Source organism: Hippocampus guttulatus, chromosome 2 (assembly GCF_054856545.1).
Source record: "Hippocampus guttulatus isolate MCC_2025c chromosome 2, RoL_Hgut_1.0, whole genome shotgun sequence".
NCBI lineage: Eukaryota > Metazoa > Chordata > Actinopteri > Syngnathiformes > Syngnathidae > Hippocampus > Hippocampus guttulatus.
The window spans coordinates 18,124,763-18,139,707 of record NC_141262.1 but is presented as its reverse complement, the minus strand read 5'-3'; the positions used below and the strand labels follow the sequence as shown (position 1 = coordinate 18,139,707).

The window sequence follows — 14,945 nt, the reverse complement described above, 5'->3', positions numbered from 1 at the left end:
CGTACAGTCACGTCCACAATTCGTCAACGCTTCACGTGTCCTCCAAAATTATATGTATAAAAAAAAATTTAAAAAAGGAAAAAAAATGTTGTCCATCCATCCGTTCACTATCCGAACCACTTTATTTTCACCAGGGTCGCGGGGAAGATGGAGCCTCTCCCAGCTGTCTTTTCTCAATAAATTAAAAATAATAAACCATACCTGGTGTTTATTTTCCCTCTGAGCCCAGTCAGGTGTTGTGGTCATAAAAACTAAACTTTCTGCAGTAATCTTGGCCACAACATTCAAACTTGTACAAGATGTCCTATAGCAAATTGCACTTGAGACGTCATCTACTGCAATTACAAAACAGAAATTGGTTTGGTCTATAAATGCTGCCAAAAGTGAGCCATGACAATAAAATGTCAAACAATTATGTAGTCACTATTAAGATGACGATCCCAAATTCTAAACGTTGCTTCTACGGCAGGGCTTTGAGTATTCACTTGCCTTGCACTTTTGATCACGTTGATATTAACATGAAGTAATTTCTACATTGAATACAAACAATCCACTTGTGCTGCTTGAAGCTCTTTCTAATGACGCAAATGACAAAACGCACCAAAATAACACAGACCATTACATCATTTTAATCAACGGTTTAATGTTGTAGATAAGCAATATTGCTGTGTAAATCAAAATGGGAATAATGCAACAATTCTCCAAGGACTTTCTTTTTGATATTTGCATATACTAGTGTTTCTATAACAACCCGATTCTTACTTACAGAAGATCAAAAGTAGATTAAAAAAAACCCTGGATAAAACAAACTAATGAAAGAGAACAGATTTTGGTCATTGTAATGTTCCAGACTTCAATAATAAAAGGCTACATTGTATCGGTGTGCAAGACCTCTTGAGGCCCTCCAAAGCTGCAGGATCCACATCCTTATACTCTGGCGTGTGAATTATTTATAACATCATTGGCCAAAAAAAAAAAAAAAAAAAACCAAAAAAAAAAACAGGCACCCAAAATTGATGTCATGTTACAGTTACAAGGGTCAGGAGGCACTTGGTCCATCCAGCGAGGAGCTGTGCCTTGTATGTACACACCAACAGATTGGCATCACAGTTCGTCCTCTTGCTCATCTGCTTAGTCGTAAGGGAAATGCACACACATACACACGACCCGACGAATACTGCATGGGAGCTGTTGTAAATGCGAAAATAAAAAGTTCAACGCAAATGTGATGCAATCGGCAAACAGTCTGCGTTAATAGTATGACACAACAAAAGAGAGGAAGTAAATATGTCGAAGGGACAAACCGCTTGAGTGAACTAGTTAAGACAACTGCCATGGTGTACTGACAGTTTACTTGGCTTGAGGCACGAGTACAAACCGGCATTATTTGTACATGGTGTGGTTGCTGCCTTCAACACTGCATATGGTCATATTGTCTTCTTTATGGACGTGAACAGAAGAGGAAAGGCAAAGGTCTCGCAGGCACTCTGGGTTGTACTCGGGAGGGGGAGGGGAGGCGGAGGGGGGAAAGAAAAAGAACATTCCCCAAGTATTGATTATCTTCTTTAAACGCAAAGCGATCATACTCTTCTTTAGAAGTCATTTATATATGTACAGCAACAAGAAGAGCCATAACATTGTACCAGTAACAAAGGGTGGGTGGTCTGGATGTGGGGAATCTGCTTTTTGCAGCCAAAGGTCATCGCGGCATGTCGGAGAGAAGGTAACAATGTGCTCTTAATTCAAATCGCTTTTATGTGGATGGCGTAACTGTTAGCAGCCAACTCAACTCACTGCAGATCAAAGTTCTTTCTAGCTTCGAGGAAAGAGATGGAGATTTCAATTGACAGGTTAAAGAAAGACAGAGGACAAAATGAGAGGTAACTTGGAAGTTAAAATGGCTGATCATGTTCACCAAAAGCATCATTCAATAGGAGCCATCTCGAAAAGTGATGCATCTACCGATATATATATACACATACATCCATTTTTGCTATTCTGCTGATTCCGTTTGATTGAGGTCATAAAAGCAAACACAACTGACATTCATGACCAGCAAGGCACACAATTTACAGTAGCCGTCTGAAGACCGCATTGATCATTGGTTCAAACGGCACACGCATGCATTCGCTCGCACGCACGCGCGCACACACACACACCCATTTAGATTTGCTTAAAAGAAAGAGATTGCAGGGTGTCGGTAGAGTGAGAGTTGACATGATTCAAGTACTCTTTGTTTGGAGCTCAGAACAATCCTTCACCAATGACCTCTTGGCTCATCTCTGCTTTTCTTCATCACTTCCCGAAGTTCCCAAAGTCAGCGAAACTGTCATGTTTGGACTGCTGAACCATTGCCGGGTTCATTCCCATTCCCATTCCCATGGCGCCGGGCATCGCCATCGTCACCCCTCCCATGTGCATGCCCATGCCCATTCCCATCATGCCCTGGTTGGAAGCCATTGACATCCCCATCATTGCCTGGTTGGGGGGCATCCCCATGACCATCATTCCAGGGTTGGGCGCCATCCCCATTCCCATTCCAGCACTGGGGTGCATCATAGCATTGACAGGCGGTCTGACTGCCGAGGGTCCAAGGCTCATGGTCGAAAATCCCTGTGACAGCATGCTGGCATTGGCCTGGCTGCCTGCAATGTATTCAAAAAGTTACATTTAACTGGGCTCTTTCGGGGCACGCATAGCACACACGCACACACAGTGGTACTTTGGTTCATAAAGCAATTTATTAGTGAACTGAGGTTCCATGTATCCGAGTTCTGTTTCACAGCAAATTATTGCTGATGAATCCTTCAACATAATTCCATCGTGGTTGCCGGGTTCAATTGCTCGCCATCATTGAGGTAGCAGGAGATGATGACTGAGGTTGCTCTGTCGTATTTCCACATTTGGGCATCTCTTGTCTGAATTTGTTGGCAATTACTTTCAGTGAGCTTGCTGATGGCAAAATATAAATCTCGCTTATTCTTACAAATATCTTATACAGCATCACCATATTGTGCGGAACGTCAGCTCGACAAGAACGGCCGAACATCAGTTAAGTGAGCATCAAAAGATTAACTGGGTCTGCACGCATTGTTTAGTTAAAAAAAAATAATTTTTTTTTACTTTGCTTTGTGGCAACTTGTTATTCAAGATAAGGGGTTTACAAGAAGATGGATAACACAGCCAATTGTTGAATGATATTTACATTCCAAGCTGTAAGCCATCAACATAACATCCGCATTTTACTGTCAAAGATATGAATTTGATTTGGTTTGAAAGTGAAGCCTGCTTCACACTTGCCATGGCAGTCATGTTTTTCCGCTTTCTGAATAGTGTGTAAAGTACCGATGCAGGGCTGCTGGGCCATGTCAACCCAGGCATTTGCCAGCTTCCGTCAGCTAAAAGAGGCAGAACGGCGTCAGCTGTTTAACTTGCCGTCTTTAGAGCAACTGCCATCGCACATCTAATCATCTTAATGGGGAAAGTCACAGCTATGAAGAAAAGCGTGAGGAGCCCCAGTGGCGCAGTGAACGTCTCTTTACCTTTTTACCGACAATTGTTTTAATTGTTTATACATTTTGCCAATAGCAGTTCTTTTAAGACTGTTAACATGCCATTTTTGTTTCTCTCCCTTTATCTCTGGAAGAGATTAGCGGTTCCACTGTTGATGAAATCACATTCATTGCAAGCCTGACTGTTTGCTGCCACATTCTTTAGGACAACATCGCCATAAAATTGCCAGATTGACAAAATTCTTAATGACCTGAATGATTATTTATTTACGAGCATCCTCCTAGTTAGCCTACTTGCGAGTGTACAAGCCTTTCAGCTTGAGGTTGAACCATGTGGCTCCACCAACAAAGATGCTAATTAATTCCTTGTTGAATGCAATCGCAGACTGCGCTGTATTATTAACGGGATGCTTAAAAAACAACAGCCGCAGCACGTCAACAGAGTTAGAATTTATGTCTATGTCTTTCCTTTACCTTGTTGAAGTGTGTTGAGGGTGGGTTGACTCTGCTTGGGCGCCTGCATGCCGGGTCCCAGCGAGTCGAGGCTGATGTTCACCGAGTGGTCTGACCAGGTGGAAGGGAGCGACGCTTTGGCTGCAGCGCCCTGAGAAACGACTCCCTGCTGAGCAGTCTGCGGTTGTAGAGGCGTCCCAATGTTCTGTAGGGGCTGGCAAAAGCATCAATAAAAATGGACCTTGAAAGTGCAGTCTTAACCACAAAGAGCTCTGCCAAGACCTTTGTCATAAATAATTAAATAAATAAACATCAGGTTTTTACAACACTAAAGAAATCGTAATCTTGATACGATGCGAGCAACAGTAATCTCATGACACAAGTCTCCTCTTTGTTCTTGGCAGAGAAAATTATACTCATTTTGAGAGAATTATTCCATGCTACAAATTAATCACCGTATTATACACTCTAGTGTAGATGATAAAGAGCCGGAGGTGCAAGTACTGATCTCAATTCATTTTAAGGAAGTGGCGGTTGCCTACTTTTTATGAAAGGGGAATTCAACTCAACAGCCCCTGGGAGTAAAACCACAGCATTTTGACTAATATTGCGTTTGCGGAATATGAATTAAGCAGCAAAATTCACCCGTTTTTAGCCTTCTCTGGTGGCAGCCATTTTGACACTTGCTGTCAACTAAAACGATGACAGCACAGTAGCTCTGTTTTTCCAAGTTTGGTCATGGGACTTTTGCAAGATGAGCCACGATTGCTCGTTACTTGAGCAAGCACCTCTTTGCATGGTTTTGTTAATGTTCATGTTTTTCATGAACATTAACAAAAACAATTGAATCATGTATTTACCTTCATCTCAAGCCATGAATACAATTTCTCACTCCCTATTTAGTTCCTTGTAGGTAGACTTTGTACTGCGCATAATAATCACCTTTGATCATATGCCTGTGTTGAAGTAATTATCTCTTTTGTTTCTTCACCGTCATGTTTCTCTTGATCACGTTGTTTCTTTTCTTTTTGGAGTTGGAGAAGATAAAAAAAAAAAAAAACTACTGGCAAAATGATGCGTCTCCAGAGGCAACATTGTTTTAGCAATTCCGACAGCAGATGTCACGAAAGGTCATGTCTCCTCTCCTCGTACTTAATGCGGAATAACAGTTATTCCAGCTCAGGTTTTGCAACAACATATGTAAATGTGCAATGCCAAACTCCACAAAGTGAGCGAAAAGGTTTGTTGCTCCAAAATTGGCCTCCGAAGTCAATATGTTGCACGTCATGTTTTGTTGCGTTTTCATTAAGAAGGTATCTATTAGCTTTTTTCATTTTGTTCAGTTTTTTTAAAAAACATTCCCAAAAGGCTTTACTTTCACAAAGTTGTAGTTAAAAAGTATTTATCGATTATAGCACAAATTTTCTCATGCGATGCACTCGTCGTCACACTATTGTGATTGAGTATATTGTGTATTCTTTACGTGGCATGCTGTCTGGTCCATTTTGAATCGTACGCATCAGTCAAGCAACATTAACTGCTCATTTCAGCACCCCAACTCTTGTCAATGCAAGCCCCCCCCAAAATGTCAGCATGAAACCGATGTCATGTAATGCTAAGCATGTTGATAAATTATTAAGAATGGACACGTTGGTGTTTGAGTGTAACCACGCATACCTGTGACCTCGACTGAGGCAGGCCTGTGGTGTTCATGCTCTGTGTACTATTCATGCTGAAGTTGAGGCTCTGAGAGGAAGTAAATGTCTGAGTTGGCCCCATCAAGTCAAATAGATCCGCTGAGGTCGAACTGGAGCCCACAGTGGCGACGGGGGCGGGGGCAGGAGTGGGGCTGGCTTTCATGGCTCCAAAAAAGTCATTCCCACTGGTGTCTACAGGCTGAGCAGATGCTGGCATCTGGCCACCAGGGAATGCATTCCACTCTCCAAAGTCTCTATTGTTGCTGGAGACTGGTGCGCCTGCAGGATGAAAGAGCAAGAAAAAAAAAAGTTATTTGTGTAAACTGAGACAAATAAATGAGACCGGTCCTGGCAAAATCAACAGTTGAGTCAGAGTTTGCTCAGTCCGATTTTACGGATGGTATTCTCAGTGATAACTGATGCCACATTTTAAAATTTAATTGAATTGATTCTGCTTGTTGTCTCTCCATCTAACCCCCCCCCGCCCCCCCCCACACACACACACACTTCTGTCTTCCTCTGTCCCTGTCTCCTTGTCATCCATAACTGGAGCTGATGTGTGTCTGTTCTTGTTATGCAGAGCAGGTAGCACGCACCATATGGCCAGCTTTCCTTCTGAATATTCTAGTAGTATGCTGGAGTAGCTACAAAGGCACAACACACACTTAAAAGGAAGCCTTGAATCCTACCAGATCCCGCGGAAAGTCCGGCAGAAGCAGCAGGTGAAGAGAAGTCGGCAAATCCACTCATCAAGTCTGCAATGAGAAAAGTCATAAAGATGTCCATCTGAGAGAAGAGCTCCAGGTGCTCAGCTGACAGTTAACATTCCTTCAGTGTGTTCAAGAGTGTTAGGCAGAAAGGAGGGGTGCTGACATCTGTTCAGTCCTCCCGCCCTCTTCATTCACCAGGGACGACTCCAAAAAACATCTGGTGCACTTAGTTCCTATACATTAGCTCCCTCCTCCAACTGTCCTCAAAATCTGATGCTAGCACCAGCAGCTGCACATTGTGACAAGTGCGCAACTGTCGGTTTGACGCAAGCTAGCTTGACGGCTAGCTTGTTAGGCCATCAGATCGGCATTTCCCATTGCCTGGAAAAGCCAGGTGCACAGACTCAACAAATCAAATCGACTGGTTGGGCCTGGATTGATCGCGGGGCGTGAGAGAAAAAGTAACCCCAGACAGGCACATTGCAAGTTACGCATTCAAACTCTTACATCTCATGACACTGCAGTATCATTCGCATGATGGGTAGGTATTGATGAAGGAATTTCATTCGTATGCAGTTAAGCTTTGCTGATGCTGACGCAGACTAAACTAGTTGCAAAACTTATCTTTTACACTGTGATGTTTTCAGGTGGAAGTTGTGTCCTTGTGACCACAGCTCATTTTTTGAACGCACCGCACTGCAAACGGCATGTACATGCTTTCATGGTATATTTTGAAATAGCGAGAGCAGCTGGTGACGACTGCAGCAGACGCAACTAGATAAACTAACACGGATATTACAGCCACTAAAACCACGTTTTAAAAAGAAAAGGGTATGACCCAAAATTTTACCAGCGGAAGGAGGCTGAGAAGGAGTTGACTCCACCATAAGTAGGTCAACTAGTCCACTACTCGAGGGCTGCGTTGCTGCTGATTGTGTCTGAAATAGAGAATACAGATAGATCAGAAGCGGGGCATTGTATGGTACTTGCAGCCACATTAAGTGTATTCACACACAACCTGTTTGCTGGTAGCGTTTGGGCTCTTGTCTCCTGTGTACTGGGCCGCCGCCCCCAAGTCCACTTTCTTTGACGGGACGCCTCCTCTCTTGCGGGTGGCTGTCGTCTCTGTAGCTTGGACTATTTGTACACTCTTGGTGGTCACGGTTTCTTCTTCATCTTTGAACTCTTTGCCCGATTTGCCATTCTGAGACGAGCGGCCTCGATCCTCCTCATTGTCACTGGTCGAGGGCAAATGAACAAATTACAGAATGCCAATGCGTAATGCTCTCTGCTGGAGAGATTGTGACATTTTGGATACTGTATTAAAGTCTCTTTGCCCAAGTGATGACATACAAGTCACGTAGGAGAAAATCTAAATTTTGAGCTAGAGGCATTTGTTTGTGGCCACGCATGCATTGACGACTGTAAGTTGGAGGCTTGGGTGCATGCGTGTGTACATACAGAGATATATTTGCTGATTGTTAATATTTGGGACATTGCCACTCACTTCTCTTCCCTTACCTGAATCTGTCTGGTGAGTCATCTCTGTCCTTCTTCCTAAACCTGTTGATGGTATCGTCAATCGTGCTTCCAATCTTGTCACTGATCTCTCCTAACTTATCGCTGAAAGGGAACTGCCCTTTGTTACCCTCCCAGTCATCATCCCACTGGTGACGGGTTTCACTGGAGTCATACTTGTCCCCCGCTGGAAGAAATCACAGTGGTAGCTTTAGGTCAAATAACCTTTTTTTTCTGGCGAAAAGGACTGCGATTAGTTTAGATTGGCCATGAATGTACTTACAGTAACCTCTGTATCCTCTACTGTCGGAAGACACACCAACATATTTATCTTTGTTTTTCTTGGCTTTTTTCCGCTCTTCCCTCAGCCTTTCATCATCCTGGACGAACTCAACCATCTCCTTCACCTTCTGGCGCACATTCACTCCTTGGTCCTTCCCATGCTCATCTTGGAACAGAACATATGTGTCGCATTACAAAATGGACTGATTAAAAAAAAGTGTTACTTTTTAAGTGCTGACTCGCATACACTAAGAACACTGTATATAACCATCGCTGAGCAAACATTGACAAATGATCTTACTTCTTGCACCTTAGACACACACACATGGCTGAAAATAATGAAAGCAGCTTTTGGGGTGTGTATGTGTGTGTGTGTGTGTAATTGTGGAATAAGCAAAGCTGTCATCATAGCTCACACTAAAGCTTTTGTTAATTAACATTCTGTTCGAAGAAAGGCTCTCATTATCAAAGCAGAGCTTGAGAATTAAAGTGACAATTGGGGGGGGGGGGCTTCACATGCCGGCGAATGCACCCCTCCTCCAAACTGCAAAAGGGAAACCCTGAGTAAGTTAGAAGAGAGGGGGAAACACTTACCAACAAAGTGGTAGCTTTCTAATGATCTCAAGTCATAGAGATGTTCTCTGGCACTAGTTACAACCCGCTCTGATCCATTCCTGATTAGATGAGCAAGTAGCAGTAGGGACTGCAAGGCAGGACAGATAGCAATAAGAGTATTAATTTTGAACGTACATACTGTAGTATATGACCCAAAATGATCAAGAGGGACTTTTTTTTTTCCTGGGCCGCTGCAGACAATTCAGCACATGTTAAAAATATCAAACATCAAAATACTTTCAAACCATAGCTGATGTGTGTTAATGAGTCGTAAAATAATAATATTTCTTGCATTATTAAAAAAAGGGCCTGTCAAATGTGAACATGGGTCTTTGCCCTTGTTTCACATACTGTCTGTCTGCAAAGAGTTTGCGGTACATGGCCAGCAGACCTTGTAGACTCTCCTCCAGTTCTTCTTGTTATCTCTCAGCATGCGGGTCCACAGCATGTTCATCACCTCTGGGAACTGCTCATACATGAAGGTCGCTCTGAACGTTGACACATGCACAGAGGCAAGACAAATTCAACATTTTAATCTAGAATGCATCACACCCTATATTTTATCTGGCCAAGTCCTGTAAACATTGTGACCGGGCAAAATGTTGAGTTCACTCAAATGATCTCATGTAAGAGCAAGCATAGAATCAATATTATGGCTGTAAATTAGAGCTCGACTGATATGGATTTTTTTGGGAGGCAGAAAAAATATATAGATTGCCAGTTAAAACAAATATACAATGCATAAAATACCTTCTTTTTTTTTGGTCCTCTAGAGATTTAAATACATAAATTGCATGAAAGGCAACTTTCTAATTTTATTGTTCCCGTTTTTTAAATTAAATATATATTTTGTATCAACCGCACACAATAAAATGAAATATCCACAAATATCCAGTGGCCAGAATGTCCCAAACACGGTTGTACAACTTCTTTTCAAGGAATACAGTCAAGTGCAAAGAATAAGATGGAATACAAGAGTGACAAGTAACATTTAAGGAGCACCAACCAATAATTTAACTATAGTTTTAGAAACACACATTTGTCTTGTTAAAGGCACCGTTTTATTCAATTGTGGTGTCTCAGTCTCTCTCTCTCTCTTTTTTAAACATTTATCGAATATAAAAGTCAAGTATAACAATCAAGAAAAATATCCTCATTCAAGATAAAAAAATGAACAAAGCAACAAAAGAAAATGAAGGAAGGAAAAAAATAGAAAGGTAGAAAAAGGTTATGCTGCATCATGCTTGAGGGGATCAGGGTTTATATCCTGTCAACACTTTTAAATCAATGCAAACTTTTATGTGTCAGAGTACTTGAGTGAAAGAATGTATTGTCAGTGGTGTTTAATTTGTTACGAAATACAAGACTGATTCTTCTTGAGAATTTCAGACTGACCAAGCCCGTACGTCCCGTCCAGCCCAGACAGCGACCCCCACCCACTATTAAAACTTGATGGTGATCGATGGCTTTCACTTGCTGTAATGGGTGGCGCAACTATGCTCGCTGCTAATGCTAATGTGACACACCGTTGGTGCGCTTCTTGCCTCCCGTCAATATATCGGAGGTGAAACATCATGCCACAATAAATCAAATGGAACCCAATTTACAGCTATGTTGTTTCAAAGTATAATGGACCGGCAAAATAATAGGCACAGCAAACAAACCCTTAACATTGTGGACTGTTGTGCTAACCTTGAAATTTCACTCATCAGTTGTCCTGATGGTCCCCAGGGATCATCATTTGTTGCCTCTCTGACTTTAGACTCCACCTCTGAGTAGTTCATCACCACATTGGTTCTGTGAAGGAGAGTAAAAAAAAAAAAAAAGAGAGAGAGACAGGGAGAGAGAGGACACGTAACATACACATGAAAAGTTGCTGAAGTGGAAAAGCATGTTCTGTATTTAATATACAAATCACATAGTCGCTGTTTAAACAAGGAGCGAAAAAAAAACATGAATTCTAAACCCACACATACTTTAGCTTGTCCCGACAGTGAGATATGGGGACTTCTTGCCTGTGCTTGGATTCAGATAAAAACACTGACACTAAACGATACAGAGGGGTGTGGAGGGGTGTGCAAGAGAGAGCGCTCTTGTTTGGTGACATTTAAATGAAATTAAAATGAAAAAGTAGGTCAGCGAAATACGATTTGGCTTGTCTAACTGTAAATGTAAATCTGCAAAAAATATAAACTGTAAAAAGAAAAACAGCAACATTGGTACCGAAGCGTGCACAATGTAATTAATGACGGCGATTCAGTCATCTGTAAAAATACCGGTACTCAGAATTGACAAAATAAACTAACGGCACATGTTGAATTTATCCATTCGATCATTCAGAACAACATGATGCAACTTCTCTTTCTGGTTAGAATCTGACCTCATTGAACAGTCACAAAATGCTGACGAGTAAGTAGAGATCGAACCACAAAATACATGCTTGGAAAAAAAAAAGAATGTGGGGCCAACTGCTGTTCTAGATCGTAACCCTCATGTTCCTCCATTTTCGTAAGTGATGAACTTTTCAGAACGGTAGATCTCAAACGTCTTTGGTGGACCATCATGACAGACATCAAAATAATGAGCTAGACATGGAAAAATCTCATGAGCATCTAATAGACTCCATAATTTATTCTTTTTTTTTTTACATACTTGGGATGCAAGTTGCCACTGATAAAATAGCGAAAAGTTGTAGCGGCCTCGAGGTGAAGACGAACCTGCCAGACACAGGCGGGAATCCTTCCACTGCATCGCGTCAATCATGCCATAACCGTTAATGGCAAGTGGACAGCGTTTTGCTATACAAGAGGAACTCTCCGACCCCATTTAAGAATGACAATCAAGATCATTACAAAGTATAATCTACATTACAATGAACTCATTTCCAGCAAGCCTTGCTTTCCACTTCCTTTGGTTCAGTCACATGTCATAGTGCGAATGATATCCTTCATTTTTATTTCCCAGCAGCTCATTTATTTTTACACTTGAAAGAAAGCTAAGAACATTAGTATTGCCTATACAGTAAAATATATGATTTAAAATTGTTACTCAATCGTCATTATTTACAATAGGGGAAGAAAAAAACTCAATTCGAACACTAAGAAGTCAACTGGTCAACTGAAAATTTGTGTTGGACTACCTATGTGTTGAGTACAGTACTCAACACTGTTCTCGTGTTCATTCTTAAAGTTAGTTCAGAGACGTATGGTTTCTGAAGACTTCAAAATCATAATCTACAGTTTGGTATAACCAAACATTTTATTACGATGAATGAATTAACTTGAAACTGAGCTTCAGCCAAAACATGGCGGAGTTAATGTTTGGTTCCAGCACATGCCAACATGTTCATGTCACCTCAGCAGGAGGCCTGAAAGAGCAGCATTGATTTGGTGGAAGTCAAACCGGGATCCACCCTTTTCTGTGGTTGTGGAGACATGCTACGTCACTATGTCCAGCTGCACGGGACGGAAACAACCATAAAACATTTATGGATGTGGAAAAATAAGTCCAAGGAAATAAAATATTTTTTTTTAACTTGTTGTTTTTCAATAATGGAAAGAAGTCCCTATTTGTGATCCGTTACCCTGATAAAACTTTATGACAATTAATCAATTTCAAGTTCTTTCTGTATGTTCTACGATCAGGATGTATCCTCAGCCTCTTTAGGACACTGCCCAACATCTTGTCTCCTCTTAAAGGAGCATTCAGAAAGGATGTGGTGATGCAATACTTTATCTATGATATTGCAAAGATATTGGCGATAAAGTGGAAGTCACGTTACTAACAGTTCTGACAGTGAAGCACATAAACTTCCGTCGTGAGTCACAAGTGTGTAGATACTCATGAGCTACTATTCACACACCCAGCCATCTTCAACGACATGAACAAACTAAACAAACAAAAGATAACCGAAGCACACTTGTTAAACTGATGATATAACATCAATATGAATGACGCATGACACACTTCATTTTGTGTTAATACTTAAAAATGATCATAATATGCTTCTCAAAATGTACCCCACCCCCACCTTTTTTTAAACATACTTTCAATGTCATATTTCCAATGAGTCTTAGTCCTCAAAATTTGGAAGAAAAAAAAAAAAGAACAGTGAGAGAAGAATTACTCTGGCTATGAGGTTGCTATAATAAAAGCTATTTGAAAATCCTGAAATGTAAAAAGAAAACCATTACAAGTTGCTGGTTGAGTTCAAGGCTAGTATAAATATTTACTTCTGGCTTATGCGTAACGCACAACATAACTGACATTATGATGACTGACACCTAAGTACCACAGTGTAAACCTGAATTATTTGCAAATGCTTGTTCAATCAATTCGCTTAACAGCCTGAATTTATACCTGGTTTGCTTGACCTGGTGATACTGAGAACATAAACGTCTTGTTAGCGCAAATTGCTTTTGGAATACGCTGTTGGACACACGCCAAAAAAACTTATATAACTAACGTTATAGTACAGTGAATTGGCGTCCCTCCATCTTTTTATCATATCTTATTTAGTTGTTCTAGTTTTATTTTCGCAAGCCATGGGACTTGCTGATCCAACCTGGGACCTCGGGTAACGGATTTTGTGCCATATTATGGGGAAATGTGTGTTGGTGTGACGCAATTCCTTGAGTCACTGAGTGCAGTGGATGGTACACATGCACATACTGTACATTCATACAGAGTGGCTCAAGAGAGTACAAGTCGGCGACAAGTAGAATAACTGCCACGTCACAAGGTGAATGGATGCATTGAAATAATATTATTTCAAACTAGGCGTCGAGATTGTGTCACGACAACGTTCTCACTTCATTATCCAAAGCTGTCAAACTAGCTTAGCTGGCTACCCTGGTCAGTTAGCCAACTAGCCAGTACGCTCATGAATTAGCATGTTGGCTAAGTTTGTTAGCTGCCTTGACCTGTCAGGAAGAAACGCCAACAACACACTCAAGTGCCGTGACGGTATAAGCTATCTCACATCAGCTGTCACGAAAGTGACACCTCCATATAAATTGTATCTGTGGTCGTGCAGGGTGATATCCGCTGTTTATGATTAGCAGCGTTCAGGTTAGCTAACTTGTTCGAGCAATGTGACGTCAAAGTTTTTGATACGTGTCTCTTACAAACAGGTAAACTCCGTACTCAAATAAAGCGAAAGATCTGCGAGCTACTCACGCTTTGTCAACCAGCTCCCGAACCTTCCACATGTTCAGCATCTTGGCTCTGTGCTCAGGAAGCTCTCCGCCTCGCTAAAACGCTTTAGTCGAGCCCAACACCGATACCAAACCTTGAAATGGGGAAAAAGTAAAGTGTCGTTACACCTCTCGGTCAACAGACAGGAGGCGCAAACGCACCACCAGGCCGTCAGGAAAAGTTACTGCGGTAATTCGCAACTGCGTGGCGTCATTTCTTTTCACGCGAGCATTTCTAAATAGCATTGCAAAGTGGAAGCTCTTCCATTAATACAATGGTTACACAGTCATGTTTACGTGCGGTCGTAGTAGAATCGGGGGTGCAAATACCTCGATGCATCATTGTAAAACAAATGTAAAGACCAACTGATCGAACACAGCATTGAATTTAGGATCCAAAATGTGATCATAAACGCTACGTCGCTTCATTATTGCCGTACAATTACGTTTAGATAAAAAAAAATAGCCCGAGCAACAGTGAATAAACACATTTGCCCAGTTTAAATGTGCCTCCGCTTTTCATGTTTTCAATTGCATTCGTTATTATTATTATTATAATACTCATGATAAACCTCAAGGGCAAATTCAACTCGCAGACTTCTGTATTTTTGTGCTGTGCACCACACAGGACCACTTCACACATATGCAAGCATGCAGTGAAAGGTGTCAGTGAAAGGGGTATGCAAATGCAGGTAAAACATGCAATTTGAATTATGAAAAGGTGGAGTCGGTACCTTGCTCAAGAACACCTCAACAGTAGTTAGGAAGGAGCCTAGCTTACTTGACCCACCCATCCATCCATTTTCTGATGTGCTTATCCTCACGAGGATCGCGGGCATGCTGGACCCTATTCCAGCTGTTTTTGGACAGTAGGCGGGGGACACCCTAAACTGGTTGCCAGCCAATGACAGGTTACTTGACCCCCGGTTCCAAAGCTCAACTCCTCAACAGATGAGTTAATTC

At 41.6% G+C, this 14,945-nt stretch overlaps 1 protein-coding gene across 1 annotated transcript; it reads right to left on the bottom strand.

Moving 5' to 3' along the window:
- Positions 1 to 623: 623 nt before the first annotated feature.
- On the bottom strand, positions 624 to 14,126 carry clint1a (clathrin interactor 1a). The gene is made up of 12 exons (XM_086100152.1): positions 13,966 to 14,126; positions 10,480 to 10,584; positions 9,179 to 9,275; positions 8,767 to 8,875; positions 8,174 to 8,338; positions 7,894 to 8,077; positions 7,391 to 7,610; positions 7,223 to 7,310; positions 6,352 to 6,417; positions 5,643 to 5,941; positions 3,987 to 4,179; positions 624 to 2,645 (listed from the first exon to the last, which is right to left on the bottom strand). Exons 1-12 carry the CDS (start codon positions 14,004 to 14,006, stop codon positions 2,296 to 2,298), a joined length of 1,917 nt encoding a protein of 638 aa, XP_085956278.1. The 5' UTR covers positions 14,007 to 14,126; the 3' UTR covers positions 624 to 2,295.
- Positions 14,127 to 14,945: the final 819 nt, after the last annotated feature.

Coding starts and splice junctions, on each gene's coding strand:
- clint1a (XM_086100152.1), bottom strand. CDS start 14,006: ATGCTGAACATGTGGAAGGTTCGGGAGCTGGTTGACAAAGC. Junction 7,611..7,893: donor GACTCACCAGACAGATTCAG/GTAAGGGAAGAG, acceptor GCCCTCGACCAG/TGACAATGAGGAGGATCGAG. Junction 6,418..7,222: donor TTCTCAGCCTCCTTCCGCTG/GTAAAATTTTGG, acceptor TTCTCATTGCAG/ACTTGATGAGTGGATTTGCC.